Source organism: Drosophila eugracilis, unplaced genomic scaffold (genome assembly GCF_018153835.1).
Source record: "Drosophila eugracilis isolate 14026-0451.02 unplaced genomic scaffold, ASM1815383v1 contig_498, whole genome shotgun sequence".
Taxonomy (NCBI): domain Eukaryota; kingdom Metazoa; phylum Arthropoda; class Insecta; order Diptera; family Drosophilidae; genus Drosophila; species Drosophila eugracilis.
Window position 1 is genome coordinate 2,039,792 of NW_024573369.1, and position 22,008 is coordinate 2,061,799.

The 22,008-nt window shown below is 36.2% G+C and overlaps 1 protein-coding gene and 1 long non-coding RNA gene across 3 annotated transcripts in view; both read right to left on the reverse strand.

Annotated features, from left to right (window-relative positions):
* Positions 1-22,008, reverse strand: part of LOC108118074 (solute carrier family 41 member 1) — a 29,551-nt gene that overhangs the window by 4,149 nt on the left and 3,394 nt on the right. The window contains exon 1 of one of the 2 annotated variants that reach the window (XM_017230616.2): positions 2,904-3,922. The exons of the other annotated variant lie outside the window; for it this stretch is intronic. Coding sequence (XP_017086105.1) covers positions 2,904-3,393 — 490 coding nt within the window. The 5' untranslated portion in view covers positions 3,394-3,922. Of the gene's footprint in view, positions 1-2,903; positions 3,923-22,008 lie in introns of those variants that run through there. 2 annotated transcript variants of the gene reach the window in all.
* LOC108118075 lies at positions 4,113-12,860 on the reverse strand. Its single transcript, XR_001772910.2, has 2 exons — positions 11,616-12,860; positions 4,113-4,212 (listed from the first exon to the last, which is right to left on the reverse strand). It is a non-coding gene; the product is annotated as an uncharacterized LOC108118075 (long non-coding RNA).

A 22,008-nucleotide genomic window follows, 5' to 3' on the forward strand; every position in this document is an offset into this window, starting at 1 on the left:
GCAGAAAGTAAGGTATTACGATAATCTAACTAAATCAGGAATTAACAATCACTAAAATTGCATTAGATGGGCCGTGGGAGACATTGCAGTGCGGAAGAGAGGAAGCTCATTCGACGACTCCGAGATGAAGGAAAAACATATAAATCGATTGCTGTTTTAATGAAACGATCTCAGAATTTTGTAACCAATGCGTTAAAACCGAAAAAAGTAGGTGAAACTCGGGGAGCACCCAGAAAAACATCATCTAGGGCCGATAATCGCATGGTTCAGTTGGTTAAAGGAGACCCGTTCAAGTCTTCCAGGAGGATTTCCAACGAAATTGGAAATTTTGTGTCATCACGGACCGTTCGGCGACGTTTGGCAATGGCAAACCTACCAGGTAGGATTGCCCGCAAAGATCCTTTGCTTCGGCCGAAAAATTAAAAGATGGGGAAACAATTTGCTCTAGATCGTAAAGCCTGGTCAGGACCGGAGGGTGAGAAAAAATGGCATAACATTCTCTGGAGTGACGAAACCAAAATAAATTTATTTGGAAATGATGCTAAAAGGAATGTTCACCGTCCGAAAGGCAAAGAATTTGATCCCAAGTACACCTGTAAGACTGTAAAACATGGAGGTGGTAGCCTAATGGTATGGGGATGCTTTTCATGGAATGGTGTTGGTCCGATTCATCGCATTGATGGAATAATGGACAGATTCGTATACAGAGACTTATTGGAGACAGTGATGCTGCCATATGCTGAGGATAATATGCCAATTTTATGGAAGTTCCAGCAGGATAACGACCCAAAACACGCCTCTCTACTAGTCAGGGAGTGGTTTCGTGAGCAAAATGTGGATGTTCTGGAATGGCCGAGTCAATCCCCTGACCTTAATCCCATCGAAAATCTCTGGGGTGAACTCAAAAGAGAGGTAGGAAGGTCCTCGTGTCAAAATAAAAACCAACTTTGGGATATTGTCCAAAAAGCATGGTACTCCATCCCAATTGGCACTTGTCGCAAGCTGATATCATCCATGCCAAGACGAATGGAGAAAGTTCTCAAAAATAATGGAGAGTATACCGGCTACTAACTGCTACATACTCAACTTAATGTACAAAAAGATCAAAAATAGTGAAATATCCATTTAGTTTAAACGTTTAGTTCCTTACACCTATTATTGTGTCCAGCCAAAAATGTCCAATTTAGGAAAAAATCTACTTCTGTTGTTAATGATAAGGTTTATAGTATTGTTTCTTTTTTTCTTTTAAAGACAATTAATATACGTTTTAAAAAAAATTTGTTTTGAGCTGATTGGAGAAAGCATGACTTAGAAATAAAAAGTTAAAAATGAAAAATAAAACACACCTATTATTTTGTCCATAAGTGTACATATATGCATGTGGCTCTGATTTTCTGTATTTTATTCATTTCAATTTTGTTTTTCTTTCTTTTTTTGGCAGTCTCCAGGTGGAGGCTTCTTCAAGCAAAAAACGAAAAAAAAAAAAGAAAAGAAAAAATAACTCGTTTGATTAGAATTCTCGTATATTTATTTGCGTTTTCGGTTTCTGTGTCGACTCGTAGCCAAGTTCGAATCGCTCGTCCATAAACAAATTCGCGAGCCGCCGAGACAGCAACAATTAAACATCACAAAAATAACAATTAAGAATGTCATAATTCAAGTTCCGAGTGGCTAAAGACGATTTGACACCCCTTCATTGTTCGCTTTAAATTATATTATTTGAAATTAGGAAAAAAGTGATAGAATAATCTTTGAAACTTGAAACATTTGTGGCAGTCAAAGGTTTCCATATTCAAAATGAAGTATGAGCAGATTTTACAAGCTTTCAGACTTGCGAAATTTAATGTTTTAAAAAATTAAAGTTAAGTAACTTATGTTATTCTATAAAATGGTTATATTTTTTAATCTTTACTTTAATGAGATAAAATAAGATATATTTTTAGATATTTAAAACAATTTATAGAAACTCTCTTTCCTTTAAGGACTGTAGGATTTTTTGATAAGCGAATTTTTCTTGATAGACAAAGTTTAAAATTCTTAAATTTCTCAGCGAATATTCCATTTATTTATAGATTTAAATTATTTTAAATTGAAAAATCATATTTTTCTCTATAGTCTAAGTTGGTATAAGCCAATAAATCATATATTTTTGGTTTCCGAAGGATGGAATTATCTTCTTAAGTACCTAAAACCGCAATTTCAAACAAGTTAATCAAGGAAATAACCCCTTGCCTTCTTCAGAACCCCACATACCCCATATAGACTTAAGTTAAGGATCAGACTCAGACGAGACGATATAATAGGCAGTAGCTTGGCATCGAGATAAAGCCAGAGGTGAGGCGGAGAGCATGCATGATAATTAGTAAACATTCTGTGTGTTTAACCGCAAATAGTCGAGAGACATACACAAGCCAGAGCGATTATTGCTCGGAAATAATGTAATATAAAAGGAATATAAAGTATATGGATATATGGATATATGGATATATGGATATGGATATCAAAGGTAAATATGTTGTAAAATGAAAAGGGAAACGAGTCTGGGCGTTTAAATATAAATATTTGCATATCAAATGTAAATACAAAGAAGATATTAAGATAAACTCAGCGACAGAGCAAGAGGGAGAAAGATATATAGAGATAGATAGATAGATAGAGAGAGAGAGAGATAGAGCGCAAAGAAATCAAGGAAAGGATCAACGATAATACATATTAATGGTGTTTCTTTAGTGTTTAGTGTGACCAAAACCTCATAATTCCTCGAAAAAGACCTAACTAAACGAGAGCCACTGCTTGGATGTTGTTTAAGTTTTGGAAGTTTGGTTTCCCACTTTATTGATCTCATCACAAAATGGGGTTTTTTGTTGTTGTAGCTGTTGTTGTTGTTGTATACTTTCACTCACCGTTTCCATTGAAAATGGTAAACAATCTGTATTTATCATCCGTGGCCACATCTAGCGGTGTTGTTGTTGTCAATGTGGACAACTGTTGTTGGTATATTGGTGGTGTGGCATATGCAGATGGTGGCGTTGTTGATGCTGTGTTGTTGTTGTTGTTATTGTTGTTGTTCTTATTATTTGTATTGTTGTTGTTATTGTTATTGAAGAGGCCAATGTTAATGGTAGTGGGCGGGGGATCATCGCCAGCATTATCACTGATCGCTTGCGGATTAACGTAGCCCGATAAACGACGGACATTCAATGGCGTCAGGCGGTGTTTCAGCTCATTTTGTGTGGTTTTTGTGGAAGGTGTTGGTGTGGATGGTGTTGTTGCTGTTCCTCTTGTTGTTGTAGATGGTGATGATGGTGTGGATGATGCTGCTGCTGCTGCTGCTGCTGTTGGTTGGCTGGGATTGTGCGGCAAGTTTGTTGTCTGTTCGTTGGGCAGCGACATTTTAGCATTGGTTTTGTGTATTGTCCGTTCGTCGTGTCGTGTCGTGTCGGTGTGTGTACTTAAGAGTCGGTGTTGGTGTAGAGCAGCCCCAAAAACTTGGCGTGCATGCGTGTGTGTCGGTACGTGCGCGGGGGCCTTTTCTCAAGCGAGTATTCGCAACTGAAACTCATCGACTAAACTATAAATTTAAACTAAATCCTGAGTGTCTAAGCTTTCAAACTAAGTATTTGATTTAAAAACAACGCAAAAGTTTAACGCTCAACACAAATCATAAACTGTGCTCTAATAAATATTATTTTTTTTTTTTTTTTAAGGATTTACTTGTCTATGGGCTTTGCATACTTTTTGTTTTGGTTTTTTCGCTTTTTCTTGTTTTATTTTTCAACCTATGACTAAACACAAAAAAGATATCACAAAATTGTTTTATTTTTAGATAAATAATTTAATAAGTTAAGAATTATGGAAAGGGCATTGATTGCTTTTCAGTATTACCGTAGGCTTACGTTTTTCTTTTTTTATATGTTTTTAAGTTTTTAGTTTTGGGAATGAATGAAGAATATAAATCGGAACAAGAATTGAAAGAATCTGGAGAGAATCGTATGGTTTACATTGTATTGAAAATGTGAGGAATGTTGGGCCGCCGTGTGTCTGTCGCAGGGTGTGTGCGTCGTAACGTCCTTGGTGTTTGGGGGCCAGGTTGTACTGGTTAGTAGTAGTAGTAGTTGTAGTGAGAGGTAGTAGGAAGTAGGTAAAAGGACTGAGGCTGAGGCTGAGGTTGAGGTTGAGAGGTTGAGCTTAGTCACCGGACCGTTGATATGGCTGCAAGGCAACAACAACAACGCATTTGGTTTAATTCTTTGTTTAATAATTACTAAATAGATTGGCTGGAACTTGGAATCAATGTAAATCAAGAAAAGCAACTTAAGATCGGGTCACAAAAACAACTACAAAAGCGGCAACAATTTGTTTTCCATTTCATTTTGGGGAATCAGTTACTTTTCTGGTTAATAATATTAACTTTTGAAAACTTTCCAAAAGGGAATTAATAATTAATATCTCAAATAATATCAAGGATATGTTATAGGTATGGACTTTGCTGTATTAGGAACTGTTTTCCTTTGAATTTTAATGGTTTTACTAGATTAATAGCACTATCTCTGATTCAATTTAAAGACTCAATTAATTTTCCAAAATTAATTTGTGCCACAAAAATATGCCTGACCTGCCCGAACAGTTTGCTTGAGACTTCCGCATGTCTGAGGAACTGAGAGGCCCTGACCAAGTTAATCAAACATTTTTCTTCAGTCTTTTTATTTTTGTATTTTTGAACCTGTTTGTAAACACTTTTTGAGTTTGTCTGTTTTTTGTGTGTCTATGTTTGGCCGAATGAAATGATTTTGGAGAAAATGTGAGCCCCAAAAGCAAACCAGTTAAAGGAGTAAACTAAAATGAATCATTATTCAACTTTTCCCCTCTTTTCAGCTGATCGTGAGACTTTAATCCTTTAATTTATATTCTTTTATGATCTTTATAGACCCTATATTGAGTTGTCACAACATCTCACCATCGCCACTCACACACCTGTCGACGATAAGATTTTAATTTAGCTTGTTTGCCAACGCGTTGACAACAGTTGGACACAATAAATTGCCGCCACTTGGCTTTGACAACTGGAAAGAGTTTATATAGTAAGGAAAGAAAGAAAGAAACCACTGACAGGGAAGATTGAGAGGCGATTCTATATTGAACGATCCACTTGAGACTGCTAAAGGGTTTTTCGCGATTTTGTTTCTTATCGCTGTGAAGTGAAAGCCTTGCTCGCTCGCAATTCAATATCACGTCACAAATCAGGCCCACGCGTCGGCTACGTAACGTAAATGCAGCTCTGGAAAACACCATGTCATTATTATCTTTATCTAGGTGGACTTGAAAGTGTCGCCATAAATCTCCAGGGGGAAGGTCAAGGGGGTGGCGTATAAACTTCAAAGATCACACACAATGGGGAAGTATATATCATTAGGAAATTATATGCCGTTTAATTCTCAAGTTTAGGTTGTTAATTCAAGATTTCCAATACCTTAGTATTACCAATAAATCCTCCATTAAGTCCCAAATTTAATGGAAAGTTCCCCTTTTTTGTCAATTGACCATTGATAAACCTCTTGGTTTTTCCTTACAACAAAATGCCATAAATTCGTATTTCTGGCTAAAAAATCGTTGCTGACTAAGTCATTTCCGATTGCAAACAAAAAAGGAAAGGAAAGAAAAAGAACTGCCTAGCTATACATGTTTTTAAAAATAGTTTTCCAATCCAATCTTATCGATCGTTAGATTGCCGCTGATTACTTAGAAATTGATGAGAAACCACATGAGGGTTTAAGACCAACTCTACGGTTGACTTCCACCACGACGTAGAATCACTCTCCAACGTCACAGCATCAGATAATGTCGGAGACAAACATTCCCTATCAATGGCAGAATAAATATTTAAATTGTCAATTTATTTGTCACCTTCCTGGCAGACGTTAAGCGTTAAGCGTTAAGCCTTCCTGCCCTGTGCTAAACGTTTGTAAATACTGATTCTGATTCACTTTGCTTTATATTCTGGGCTATGGAAAATTTATGGTTTTTGTAAAAGAGAAATATATACACCACTTCTTGGTAAATATCCACAGAACTCTCTTTTTGTATGGCCCAACAATAGGTAATCCAATTTCCAAAATATCTTTAACCCACAAACAGCAGTCAATTGGTTGTAAAACACCAAAACCCAGCCATGGGTTATATACTATAACTCCGATAAGGTCTTATCATAACAAAACTTTGAAAACAACAAAAAAACATCAAAGGAAAATCCCAATAAATGGTAAATAGGGACTTAAACTATATTCACGTTACGTATACGCAGCGTGCCCAGACATAGCTAGTACTTTGATTAGTCACAATTACATATTGTTTTCTGGCTTAAGATTTACCATGCAAAATAGTTGAAATAGCAAATGCAAGTCATTTATAGGTACGAAAAAATAAGTAGAACTCCTAATTAGTCTAGACTGTTTACTTTAAGAAGTTTTTGTAAGAAAAGTAATTAAGACAAAACTGTATTTTACGTGGTGTAATAAGTTATCTTAAGTACTTTAGAAACTGAAAAACAAAAATCCCAAAAAAGATAGAGCTAATTCTGGCATTAAGTATACGCAACGTTTGTCAAGTGGCGACTCATTTTCGCTTTTTTAATAATTTCAAGTTCAAAGTCAAAGGCTTGTGTGGGGCGTGGCGGAGCGGCATTTGAGTACTAAATTGAATTTCTTTTTCTTTTCTTTGTTGATATGCGGAACTGGGGACTCGCAATTATATAGTCAGCGGATCGGTTGGGCATATAAATGCACCTTGATTAGTGGATAAGCCGCCGTCGGCAATCGATCGTCAATAGACTTTTGCCGCCTTTCAGTCTTTCAGTTTTTTACCCCCCATTTTTGTTTTTCTTATCGATGCGAAGGAGCAGCAGCAGCAGCAGCAGCAGCAGCGGCGGCAATTGATTTTCAATGGTTATTGTTTTACGATTCACCCGCCTCTAAATGCCAAAAGTTTTATTTTACTAATTTTCCTAGTTTTTTGATTATTTTCGGTTTCTTTTGGCTTCATTTTTTATTTTTCCCTCTATGTTTTGCAGTTGGCAGACGTTTTGTCTGTGGAATTCCAGTTAGTTATGGAAATTTACGAAATGCCAACCAAATATCAGGTTTTATGCGGAACCAGTTGCACATGTGCATGGCTTGGAATTGAACTAGTTCGAATTTTTATTTTTATTTTTAATTTTTAAATTAAAATTATGTATGTATGTGGTAAACAGAAGGTTATAAATAAAAATTTATTTGGGTTTAACTTTAAATTAAGAAAATTTACACACATATATTTTCAAGTTAGAGTAAAATACATTTTTTTTTAAATAATTTAATTAAGATTTGTGATGATTTTAAGCCATATAAAAACCACATTTAAAAGTAAAGTACATTTCCAAGCCTTAAAAACTAGTTCAGGTTTGCTTAAAGTGGCAGAACGAGCAGCTCATAAAAAAAAAAAAATCAAAAACTAAAAACGTGTTCAGCCTTTTGATATTAAAATAAGAGCAACAAAAACTATAACTACCAGCTGTGTCTTAAAAACACATTTCTAGCACATAAATAAAAATTAAACAAAGCAACAATCATACAAAATTAAACTTAAACTCTTCTTAAACAAATTATAAACCCAAAAGCTAGACCCATAAAACATAATTTCTTTATGGCCCAAAGAGATTTCAACCTATCTTGGCTAGTAAAAAAAATGTTAATAATAGTTTCCAGACAGTAATCTCAGAGCCCACAAGTTAGTTTACGATGAGGCGCCCCCCACTATAAAACAGCCTTACCTAAAGGCTTTACTCAGGGATCTCAAAAGGGTGACATAGTAATGGCCAAAAATAAAACCAAACTGGTCAAGATTCCAAGGTTGAAGTGAAAAGTCTAAGCCAAAACTGATAATAAATCAATTTACTGGCTTTTAATTACTTTTCAATTCTGCACAGCACAGCACAGTGATTAGATTGCAAAAATAAGATTAATGGTATATATATATAGTATATATAATAATAATAAAAAATCACAAGATTTCGGTGAGATTTCTATGATTAGTTGTATAAATGTCCAAGTGGTCATATGCCGTCTGCCGTCTGCCGTATGCCGTATGCCTTATAGCGAACACTTAACCCAAGAATGCCCACAGTCATTGCCGGGCATTAATTAGCAAAACGTGCGCTAAATATTTAATGTGCGATGATGCCTCGGGCTAATTTGTATTAAGTGCGCTTAAAAACTTGCCTTTTGTGTTCACTTCTCTGGCAGATATATGTATAATCTAAGGATATATGTTCTTGTATATATATATACCCGAAGTCGTACACAAACAAACATAAGTTCTATGATTAAATTGTTCCCAGGCTTCATTAAGACCCATTTGGCTTACAAAGTATGATATGCCCCCCTGTGCTGAGTACTTTCGCACTAGGAAATGCATTTTAAATTGGGATTAAATGCCCTAGTTCTTAGGAAGAGCTTAAGGGGTATATGGGTTTGCTTGGGAATACCTTTAAATAAAAGAATATTAATTAAAAAGAAATTGTAATATGTTCTTTGAAAGTTTACTAAAGTAATAAATCAATAATAGAATCATCATAATCTCATCCCCACCATTTCTCTCTTCCACCTAAGCCCCTCAAATAAATCGAATTAAATGCCAACAGCACCGGCCTGTTTAGCATTTGAAAAGCCAAAACGCAATCTTCTTATGGGATTTGGCTACCTATGATACATTTCTCACGATGCGTTGGCAAAAGCAACAAAAACAACAAGAAAACGTGCGACCCACTGGTCGGCTACGTAATATACAAATAATATTTATTCACAATAAAAAATGTGTGCATAAATATGCAAATTGTTCACGTGAACACACACAAGTTGGGCTCATCTACCCGTCGTCTCATTTGCATGCGATGTAAACGAACTCTGCGGCAAAATAAAGAAAATTTAAAATAAATAAAAAAAAAAAAGCAACAATTGAGATGAAAAGGCTTTTCATTTTAGTTCGCAGCGCGGCGAGTGGCGAATCATTTTCTGAGCCCTGGCAACAGATAAAAGCCAAAAGCTAAACAAGTTGCTCATTTTGGGATGATTGTTGCTGTTGTTGTTGTTTTGGTTTTGGTTTTATGGCTTTTATTCTGTTTTATTGTTACGTATGACGCAGGTGAAATCGAATTCGATTCTGGTCACAATAATTTTTGTTAATGAATTGCCTTGTCAGCCAGCCCTAGAGACCCAAAACACAGTATACATTAAGCCCCAGCGAAACAAACAAATTGTTTGCCCATAAAATCGACAATAAAATTATTCAGATAAGTTAAGTTAAGTTAAGTTAAACACCAACCGGCTTGGCTTATATATATTCTTTCTAAGGTGTAAAGTGTAACGAAATCTGATTGAAAAACTGGAACCTCCAGCAAAATTGAAACTGTAGCAAATGTCATTCAACTTGGCAAAAATCAGAAAACAAAAAGCCGAGCTGAGCTGAGAGCAGAATTAAAACAACAGGTGCCTGCAGAATATATATATAGTATCTATAGTATATAGTATCTAACCCAAAACTAATTCGTGGGAAGATCAGCCTGGCCTAGTCGAATGAATCACCAATGGTCTATTATTTATCTGGTCTTTATTATTTGATAAATGCTATCAGCTCAGGTTAATATCAATATCAATTAAGTGTGTGAGTAACTTTGCTGTGAATTTAAATAAATTACGAAATTGAATCATCGCGTTGACAAATCTCCAATCGATAATTATTTTACGGATGAGCAAGCTGGCACGTTTGAAATTGTTTTTTTACTGAAGATATCTGACAGCTGTTTTGCAGAAATTAAATTAAATTTGTTTAGTTAACTCTGCTGTCTTAGGTAATGTTTATTCTTAAAACAAGTCACTGTTTTCTTAAGTTCTTTAATGATATTTTTTAGTACTTAAGCGTGTTCTTAATGGCAAAGTTAATTTATGGAAGGAGTCAGCTCGCGATTTGATTTATTTAAAGGTTCGATTTTTTTTTTTAACTTATTTAACGACTTAACAATCACTTTGATTTATTTAAAGATTTCATGTAAAATTTAAGCTTAAAAATGAATTTACAGCAAGCAATTTTTGTCATTTTTCAGAAGTAATTAAATATTTATTTGAATTTTGTATAAAAAGTTATTTTAAAGATTTATTTTTCCCTAAACTAAATACTCAAAAAGTTATTGAAAAACATTTTGGTTTTGGGAATTTCTTCCTGCTTTGCTGCTTTAATATTTCAGGGGTTTCCCCGCCCCAAAATCTCAGCCTCGTGCGAACGAAACAACGACCTTGCCCACCCAGTTACCCAGTTTGCAATCTGCAGTCCGCCTTAGTCTTAGTTAGCGAAACAAAAGCAAGTGAATGGCTATAGCTTACTAGAAATCAGATACGAAACTCATTTACTACACGCAGCAGTTGGTCATTACTATATCTTTATATATAGCATATAGACATATTGGAAAATTGGGGAAGTCTTTGCAATTTGGTTCTCATAAGGTCTAAATCCAATTCAATTCCATCTAATCAAATCGAATTCAAAAAGAGATACCAAAGCCCTAGAGACGTGCAGACATTTAACCCCCTGCCAAAGCATAAAATCCAAACTCGACTTGGCTTGTTGGCTTGGCTTAAAATGCAATTTGGCCGTGAAAACGAAATACCAGCAAACATAAATTAATTATTATTGTTAATAATATTTTTTTTGCTTTTGTTTTGGTTTTCTTCTTTGTATTAACTATGCATAAATTTAAAGCTTTTCAGCCTTTCAACTTTTGTAAAGCTTTAATTTTTGTTTTAAATTCATTTTTGTTTTTGGTTTTCATTTTGTTTTTTTTGTTTTTTTTGGTCAGTTAAGGTTGCTCTTTATATACGACGTGTTCATACTATTTATAGTATTTTAATAATTTCGTTTTAAGCCCCCCAATTAGCAAACAAGAAAACGGTTTTAATATCAAATTCTCAACGAACTTTGTGGATTTGATTGATGACTTCAACTTGGGCAGCTGATAAATGAAGTAGGCAGTTTCTTGCGGAATTTTGATTGCATTTTAAAGAATCAGAAAATATATTTCGAATTCTTGATATATACAGATAAAACTTTTTAACTTATAAGTTCATCATTAACACTCTTTCCCATAGTCGAAAACCAAAAAGAAAAAGTTCCCAGCTTAAGAAGTATGAGATCATCTGAGGATCATCTCAAGAAGAAAATCTCTGATCTAGGCGAATAGAAATCCACACACGCCAACTGTAAGCCATCGATCAATGACAAACGCGATTGCCAAAGACCGAAAAGAAATAACGAATCTAAAAAATAAAAACTGATTGCCAAAAAAAAAAAACTTGTTAACCAATTTCGATGCGAGTGGGAGAAACGACACGAATGACTAGTACTACAAATATGAGATCCGAACGGATTCTGTACGCTTTCAAAAGAGCCCAATTAACGGTAGTTATACCAATAATAATGCTACTACTAATAGTGCTTTAAAGATTCCGATTCCGATTTCGATTCGGATTCCGATTCCATTGATTTCCGCCTTTCAACCTTTCGCTGTTCGATTGTACAAAATCTGGGCTTACTTTATCAGCTGGTCGTTTCTTGAGGGGACTGTAAATTCACTTCGTTTTTTATTAGATCTTTTTTTTCCGCTTTTCTATTTTTTATTTTTTATTAAGGAAACTTTTGGTTTTGGGCACTTTTAGCACGTGTAATAAACTACTGATTGATTGAGGTATGTTTTGTACTTGTAATGACTTTTATTTTGTACTTTTTGTTTTGTTTTCTTTTGTCACAATAAAAAAAACTTTTTCGCGTTTTATAGTTTTTATTATTTTTGAAAAAATTTATATACGATTTTATGTTTTATGCTGGATTTTTGTATATAGTTTTACTGGATATTTTTTGCTTGGATCGTGTGAGGCGAAGCGTTGTCTGCACCGTCCGCCGGGATATCGCACACTGAATGTCCAAAGACGGCAAACACTTGTTATTATAACGCGTCAAAGCGTTTCCATTTAACGCTGACTGCGACGCCAACGCAGGCAGCGACGTCAGCGGCAGCGGCTCATCGCTCGCGGGGAGCAGCAAAAAGAAGAAATAGAAATACGAATAAAAACTGACGATGCTGACGACCGAATCTGGCCCGAATCAATAAGCCACTTGGGCCTGTCGTTGGTCTTGATAAGACTCCGCATCGCGACCCGCTCTCAGAGATAGCGTCAGCAGAGGCAGCGACTGCGACAGCAGCAGAGGCAGAGACAGCGACTCTGGCGTCGTCGGCAGGTAAGCGTTTACGCTCTCGACTCCTCTACTTCTTATCAGCAGCGATCGCACATCGATTGCATGAATGAAATCACAAAAATTGAAGAGATTCCATATCAAAAGCGTTAGAAAGAAGTAAGCTATCAAAGAGGGTGGGCTTATCTTGGAGAAGAGAAGAAAGTTTGCAGAAGAATTACTCCTGAGAATCATAAAGGATGTTTCAAACTATGCTTGGGGTTTGGTTTATGTCAAGATATGTCAAAAAGGGATGAGAATTGAAGAGAGAGAAAATAAAATATCTTTTTAAAGAAGAGCATTGGTTCCTTTTCTTCTGAAGAATCGAAAAAAGAAGTGATCATAGCTTTATTAAAGAGTATCTGTGAAGCCAAAAGAAGATTCTTCTAACGAAAAGAAGAGCAGAATTAATGATTTCAAAAGGAAAACCTTAAAAGCTAAAAGAAAAAATATCGAAAGACCAGAAGATTTTGTAAGAATCAAAAATATCTATGGAATAAAATATAGCATACTTCTAAGTAAAAGACAAAACCTATCTATAAGAATTGATTCTTAAACCCAGAACAGTAAATATCGAAAACCCCCTTGAAAAAAGAAACTAAAAAAGCTCAAAACCTTTAAATTTCGTTTAAAAAAAAGTTTTTTTTTAAAGGGGAGTCTCAGGTTCCTGGGAGAGCGCTTCCAAAAAACCCCCAATTGAGGAAGATTCAACTACCTAAAACCCCATTGAAAAGATCAATCAGCGAGCGGCAAAACACCTACGCCAACGTCTCTGACACTGCGACGCGACGCTAGTCGCGTAGACCGTTAGATCGAGCAAAAGCCGAAGAGGCGAAAATAAAACCCGATGGCAACTTCGCGACCGTTCGTGCCGATTCGTTGTAATTGACGATGATTTTTGACAGTTAAGTTGGCTCATTATCTGTTCATGATGCGCCGCGGGCAACGTGTCGTATGAGTGATGCGAACGCGTGATTTTTACAGCCCAGAATTATCCATGATTTACAAGCACAACCCTTTTGCTCTCATTCCCTTGTTTTGGGGCGAATTCGAGACAGATAACATTTCAATATTAAATTGCAGGCAAAAATGATTTTAATTTATTGAGACAACCTGTCGTATGAGTGATATACAGTTCATATTTAACAAGTTTATCTAAGAAACAAAATTATATATTGACTGAAATGGGGTACAAGTCACATGAGTGATGTTAGTTCTTGTTTTTTTTTCTTGAGAAACAAACCAATAGACTAGAAATGCCATATTTGTACCCTAACAAAACCTTAAAAATCTTAAAATAGATTACTAAATCAAAAAATAGCTAACAAAGTGTATGATTGTGTCACATATTGACCCACGGGGGTAAGAAAAAAAAAAGTGAGACATGGAGAAAAAAAAGGGGGCCAACAAACATGGAAAGTGTTTTAAACTTTGTCACCCGATTGTGAAGCAAACTCTCAATTTGAAAATGTATAAGCCGCGATCTCAACTATCCAACATCTGTACTTCAATTTTTATTTGAATTTCGTTTTATTTTATCTTTTTATTTTGATTTTTTTTCTTATTATTATTTCGTTGTTTTTTTTCTTGGATAGACAAAACTGGTTTTCCGCACCCGGATGAAATGTGCGAGAGAGTCCAAGTCCAAGACCCGAAAACGTACGCCCAAACATCTGGCAAATGTGGAATCTCGATTGGTAGCCCCCGCGGGGCTTTAATTAAGATTTGAATTCGGAATTGAGAATTGAATTCGCTTGGCTTTCAGGATGTTGTGTGAAGAGGCAGCGATCTCAATGGATGACCGCATGAATGAAAACCACAACGAGTGCCGCACCGAATGCCGCACCGAATGCCGTTTACAAATAGTTTTTGATTATAAGCCCTAACATCAACAATTTGCTTTTTTTTCATTTTTGCCTTACAATCTGTCAGGGAAAAAGTAAACAAAACATGGAAAGAAGTTAACCCAATATTTGTTTACTTGGATTGGGAACAACGAATTTGCGTATTTGGGACATGTCTTGCTTAAGAGAGGTATGATTTGTAGATTATCTTGTGAAAAAGTTGAGAGGTATGTCTAATTACATAAGTTCTATGTGCTGTTAGCTTCATAAATTAACCTAAATATTAATTCGAGTTACTGTAAATCGCTTTAACCTATATTTTCCCCTCAAATAGATGCCTCTTTAAGCCTTTCCTTTAACTATTTCCCGGGATTTAAACAAAGAGATACAGGAATGTTCAGGAAAATATCCCCCTGGGGGAGTTCCCTTGAGAACATAGCCATTGTATGAGACATGCAATGTTTTGCCCAACCCCCCTTTCCCCTCTTTCTTTTGTAGGTACAGTTAGCACCTGAACTCAGACAGGGAAGTACAATATCGATCAGAAGCGAGCAAATAGCCAGCGAAAATAAAACAATAAAATAAATACAAACAGACTGACAAAAGATACATTTACCGCTTATCAGAGATACTATTTTGTGTGTGCTTGGCGGGACTACGGGGGGTGGGAAGGAAGGTGGCAGGTCATTTACATAGTTGACATCGTTGAGCTGCTGGCTAGCTGGCAGGCTGGCTTTTCCGAGAAAATTACTCAAATGAAATAGCTTATAGTGTATCGATTGGCAATTGATGAACTGCCGTTGGTTTTTTGAGGTACAAACTGATGGGGTGGGTGGTTGATTTTTGGGAGAGGGAGGTCTCGGCGAGGGGCTTTCGTTCAATCAAATTGCCCGGCAGATAATTACGATCAACTATCGCTGGCAGATCGCCGCTAGTTTCGTCAGTAAACAGCTGACGTCCGCCCCTTTGTCAAATTTCTCCCTACCACAAATATCACCCAAGCTCGTGATACACAGGAAAAAATATTTGTAGGAAAAACAGATATTGTAAAATATCTATGAAAAGGTTTTAACTTATTTTAAAATTGACAAGTTGTGTGGTTCCTAAGAGTGGACCAAATTCATTCAATTTAAAAATTATTAGAAAAAATAACCATCGTTTACGGGTAATGAACTTTTCACGGTGTGGGAAAACCTTCAACTTGAACTAGGGATTGAGAGACATGCCTTGAGCTTTGCACGCGATTGAAATGAAATTAGCAGCTGCAAATTGCAACATGAATTATTACGCCAGCGTCCCTTAGCCTTGAACCCCACAGCGCATCGTTCCTCCACAGCTTTGCCTAAATACCAACCAATTATACAGATGTAATGAGCTTTAATTGTTTTTCCTTACCCAAACCCAACTATTGACAGGTGGCAAGCAGAAAAAACAAAACCAAACAATAAAATGATTGCGAAAACCAGAAAAAAAATAAGCTCTGGAGATCTCTGTGCCTGCCACAATCTTATCGCTCGAGATGTGCATATTAATTGCATACGAGTTTTTCGCCTGACAAACGATTACATTACATTCTGTCACTGCCTGCCTCGCCAAAATCATGTAGTGGGGTGGGGGGAAAAACCTGGGAGATACCAAGATACTTAGATAGAAAACCTACACGCAATTTGGCTATGGGTGTAATACATCTTTATAGATGACTCATTGACAGTACAGACCCACAGCGTTTGGGAATAATGGGTGGAATACCCGGCAATTGGGGGAATCGGGAATCTCCGTGGATGCGCCGGGATTTTGGGAACTTCTCTCTTATGATATCTCAAGGTGGATAAAAGGTAAGTTACCTTATCTAGCCGCAAGATATGATTAGGTGGAAATGTGACTAAGAAGGGGGAAAAGATAGTTTTCAGAGAAAATTCTTTTATGGAAAAGGTTTAATGGCTCGAAAACCAAACCCTCTCCCGAGGCATATGAGCAAAGGGTTGAATTTTCTATGACTGTGAGATTTTAAGGCTGTCGAAAATGGCAACCAAATTGTGCAAAACTTAAACATTTATAACTTCAAGTTGACCAAGGTCTTGACCAAGGGAACGAAAATATAAGTTGACATACGTTTTAAAATGGTAAGTTAATTGACAGGCTGGCGGCTGGTTAACCATCAAAATAATTGAAGAAAATCTAATTTTTTCAGTGGTTTTCGAAATGATTGTGAGTTCCCTCAAACAATTTTTGATTATTACCTATCGTTTTTATGAATTTTGAAGCTTTTGAAAACAAAATACATTGTTTTGCCATGATCAACGATTATTTACCATCGCCCTTTTGCGACTTACGCTTTGTGATTAAATTCAAGAACAAAACAACACTCGTATTGCCAAAGATAATCGCAGTTATCAATATCGTTTGGGTCACCTGAATGGGTTCTTTGACTCCACCTGACCATGAGTGAATCATGTATAATTTTCCAAAGAATCCGATCAGATTCCCACTAACTAACTGGCCATGCCTGAGCATTGAAAAATAGTTTAGGAGGCCACTGGCCACCGGTGAGATAATGCTTATTGTTCGCGATCGAAGTCAGCAGAATCTGGCTGGACATAAGTGCTTTTGGATGACGCAAAGTTAAAATCGAAAATCAGAAGATATAGACCCCTCGCTTCTCGCCTCATCCTTCTAACCACTTGAGAGATAGAATCAAAGGGGAAATTCTGGGTTCTAAAACGGCAATGGAGATGCTCTTACTTTTGAATTTTCCTTAAAACGAACTATGTTTCCTGTTTTTAAGTAAGTTATTGCTTTTACTTTCGATGGATTAATATTTTTTAGGCTCTTCTTAATTCTATATATTATTGTTACCCACATAATACCTTTATTTCTTAATCATTATTAGTCACGTGGTTATTTTATGGTCATTTCTTAATGCATTAACTTGATAATACAGGGTATTCCCATGAAACGTGCGTAGATCGCAAATGCGTCACATGGGGATTGCATTATCCATTAAATCAAGGGGTATATTGATTGCCCTTTTCCAGTACCTACACACGCCCCCCCTCTGTATTCCCATTCCTTGGTCGGATTTCGATTTCAATTCCTTTCGGCATTATCAGCTGTCACGTACTTCTGGCTAAAATTATCTCTGTCACACCAGCTTATACGAACTTGATCTTGATGTGAAGTACCGTAAGTGAAGGAAGTCAGGAACCCATCGAGGGTATGGGGGAGCTGGGAGCAGAGAGCTGGGCATGGCCAGAACCTTGAGTGGAGCCTGTGTTTACACAGAAATATGTGGCGCATATATATATGCGAATCTATCTAATCGGAGGGGAACTTTGTCCGAAATCTCGATTTTTTAATTATAGCGATTGAGTGAGTTTTTGCAGTCTGAAAACAACAATCAGAGTTGTGGCAGAAAAATTTGGTATTTATATCTAAATCAAATATAGGGATTAAGTAGTATGCACTATATAGGAATATATATATAAGAATATCGATCACATCCAACCTAATCCTACCTATTCTTTCGATGATTTATGGTTTCTTTCATTTAATATCATTTTGACAACCCTACCCGGAATCCTCACCAGCAACGCTGTGATTCTTATCACGTCGAGTGCATTCCCGGTACTTCTCAGGTGTTCTTCGTCTTCGTTTTTTATTTATTTTTTTCCTGATTTTTTGTGCAATTTATCAACGGATTTAATCATTCCAGCGGCAATGCTTTCCTGATTTTGATTTTGGTCTTTTGAAGAGCGGAGACAAAAGCCAACGACACGCGTCATTTGCCTTGATTAGTATTCCCAGCCACAGATACAGCTACAGATACCGAAACCCAAACCAAACCAAAACCGATTGAGATACAGATACAGCCGGTCTATAGATACGGATACGTGGTGTGTGTCTGTTCGACGCTCGTTTATGTAATGTTTTCTCGTTTTCTCGTTTTGGCGTTTGAAATGTTTTTATTTAACTTTTTTATATATACATTTTTTTTTTGGGTGGTTTGGCTTCTGGCCTTGCCCCTGACCTTGGTTTTTAAACAATTGTCGGACGTGGTCGTTGACAAGTTAGCGCCACTGTCACTGTCTTTTTTATTGGATCACCTCATTATCACTTCCTCCTCCTACTCCTCCTCCTCCTCCTCTTCGTGGCCATTACAACTTTAAAGTGCTACGAGGCGAGACGATCGAAAGTTATCATTAAAATTACTCAAAATTCTCATTCACTTTATTTACTATCTTTGAGAAGTTTCCCAAGATAGAAAGTGTCTGGAATTTAAGTTAAAGAAGTTATTTGAGTGAGTTTCCAAAGATAGAAAAAGCGTGGTAAATAATGTTAAGGGAAGTTTCCTTGCGCTTATTTTTTCTCAAAGATTATTCCAAAATAGCGAAATCTACCTAATGCTTCTCCTTGTAAATTCTAAAAAGAATAATAAATTAATTAGTTACGTGACTAAACGTTGGTATTAATCATCAAAGTTTTCATATATTCCAGAAGTATTGCCAGATAAGCAAGACTGAAATGTAAAATTGGAAGTTCCCAGCAATGACGATAATAAATACTATGGAAATTTCGCTCTTCAAGGGGTCTAGGGTGGTGATAAGAAATTTGAATATGAAAAATACTACATTTTAAGGCTTATTTACGAATCACGTTTTTAAGTGGGCTAACTCTGTGTTTTGCCCCTATATCTCTCTATAAATTATTGAGTAAAACAATCTCTATAATTCCAATTTATGGATTTATGAACATAATGGGCAGAAGCTCAGCGAATTCTGTCTAAACAAGAACATAATGAGTTTTTTACAACCACTATCCTTAGCTTTTAGCCACAATTATTTATAGTATCGATTATTCAGTCCATCCATAACAACATAAAGCTAACCAATAAAATCAAAACCCCTAACTATAATACCCATTTCCGCTTCTGTTTCTTACGATTGGTCATAAATTGATCCAAAAATTGATCAACATACGAGTATTTTTATGGCCCAAGCGATATGGGCGAAATAATACGCAGTGGAAAACTAAAATTGAGGCAGGACTATTATGATGTTTACCAACTTCCAGCAATCTTAACCCAATGAAGACTGATTCATACAGCCAAATTCGGGTATTCTTTCATCCATAAATGACGGATATTATCGTGAAATCGTGTGGCCCAACTAGACTGTAGCTTATCGGCAAGGCATTATGGGGAAACCTTCCTATCAACGTCGAGAATAACAAACAATTCAAACGAATTGCGACGAAGCTTAATTATTTTACAATGCTTCGTCTACAAAGCTAGAAAAGATCACCTTTTTTGTATTTCTTTTTTTTTTTTAATTTTGATCTTAGCTGATAACTGAATTCTCAGAGGGCAGCCAGCCGACTGTAAAAAGCGAACAGCAATGGCCATAAAAGTGAATTGTAAATTTGATAAAATAACCTAATGACAGTGTCAACAATTCACGAATTGCCCAAGGAGTCACAGACGCAAAGCGATAAATAATAGTCCGCACGAGAAAGAGGCAAATTATTAAAGGCTTTTGGCTAGCGAAACAAACTATCCATGTTTAGGAAACCATTTGAAAAAGCTATCTATTTTCAAAGTCAAACTTGATACTTGGTGATTTTCTTGATTATAATTTCAAATAGTTTATTCTATGATATATGTATGAATATAGCTAAATATGGTTTTTAGTATGCATTAAGCTTTGAAAGCTGTTTGTAGAACACACTCTTAAGAGCATCTTTTACTAAGCCAAGCCAGCCAACTCAGCCCAGTCAAGCTGAGTCAGCTGGTTGAGCATTAAGCAGGCGTCAGAAATGGATTATCATAACAAATGTCAACAATTAACTGAGCAAACATTTTGTTGCCAAGCAAACAAAAACAATTTCAATTCGACAATTCTCTGTTCATTTTGTTAGTTTCTCTCTCTCTCTCTCTGTCTCTCGTCGCATCACTCACTTCTCTAATGGATACATAGACATACCTGCCTCACCGGTGCTTTCGTCATCACAGGTGTTCACGAGTCGGGCGTAACCGCAGTATGTGCCACGCCCACAACGACCCCCTTGGACACCCAGCAGCCGATCCATAATGTGATATCAATGGAATAATTCTATAACAATATTAATGCAGACCAAAGTTCACTTCCAATGGATTTTCTTTGGAAGATTGGCCACATTTTCACAGCTAATTCCCGTGTTTGGAAATAGAAACGAAAAAAAAAATATAAACAACCGATTTGCACTTTTTTGTTTTCCAATTTTGATAAATATATTCCCAACCGATTCTCAATGTCGACTAAGTTGTGACTGGCTAAGCCACAGTTTCTTATTTGGTTGCTCCAGAAACGTGTCGGATCGATGTCTCTATATAAACACATGTGTTATAATTTCTTAACTCTCAAATATTTAAAATAGTTTCTGTTTTTGGAAAAAAAAACGCAAAAACGTGAACCGGATTTTTGTTTTGGGGGTCATGCTAAATGTCTTTGAGAAGTTGAAAAATCATTTCTTTTAGTTTAATTTAAAGGAGTTTAAAAGGAAGGACAACCTTTTTCTACAATATAAATAAATTCAAACCACCGAATTCCGACTGTATCTTCTGTAAACCACCTATGCCAATATAATTTTAATGGCCAAAAAGGTGGTAAAGTGGAGACAATTAATTTATTTATTTCCCATAGTCAATTTGCAGTGAGGTCCTAATTCCCGGAGAGTTGGCAAAGACAACAAATGACGTTGTCCGTTAACTGGAAACCAAAGATTAGGTGTTAATACCAATATTGACTCGAGTGTTTACCACGCAGCATGCATGCAGCACCACTCACTGACGTCATAACAAGCTCTTTGCGTCTTAGAAAGCTCTCGACACCTACACAAAACGCTGCTCATAATCGCCGGCAAATGGACTCAATTCGAGCACCCCGGATATACAGACGCGGTTAGAGAAATAGCAATAGATGTTTACTTTAATATTTCCATTCTAAATTTATGTATAAAATCGAAAAATCCGTTTTTTTTACATTTTAATATTTTTCGATTTAAAAGCAGATCTATTGGGTATTAAATTATCTGATCAACGAGGTATGGCAATCTATATTTGGACCACGTTATGGACAAAATACTTTCATTTTGGGGGAAAAATCGGGACTAAGAATTAAAGTACAAGAAGAATTAAAGTCCGGACCATTATTGGCCTCTTTATCAGCATAATGCTGTGACTCTAAGGGGAAAATCAGGATAAACGGAATTTCACATTTTTGATAAGTGCCCAAATTTGACATTTTAAATTGTGAATGCAGGTATTAGGTATTACATTCCATAATCTGGCCATTATTGGCTTAATTATGGGATAAATTCTGTCATTTTTGGGGGATTAACTGACAAAAAAAGAGTCACCTCTAAATCTTTAAAACAGCTATATTTGTACATATGTCTCTTTATCCTTAGTCGATCCTATTTGTTCGAACGCCACTGTACCCATGTAAGTGGGCGCGTGTAAGCCCTTGAGCCCAAGATCGAAATGGCCAAAAACCACTCAAAAAGGGTAAACAGAGACGGCAAAAACAATGATAAATCGAAAATGATTAAATGCTCATGCGCTGGGCACTCAAAAAACCGTTATGCGCCGCTGCCTCTTTACAAAAAAAAGGGCAAAAAGCCGACTTATGGCAATGAAAATAAATAAACAAATGCAACTGCAACTGGAAATGTTTGTAAACAATGCCGTGAACAAAAAAAGCTCAACAATATCAAACTAAATGTTACTAGGTTAAGTTATTCAATGCACGATTCATTGGGCAAGTCATAACCTATAGAAGATATCGATTATGTTGCTCAATGCACGAATGAGGTGATT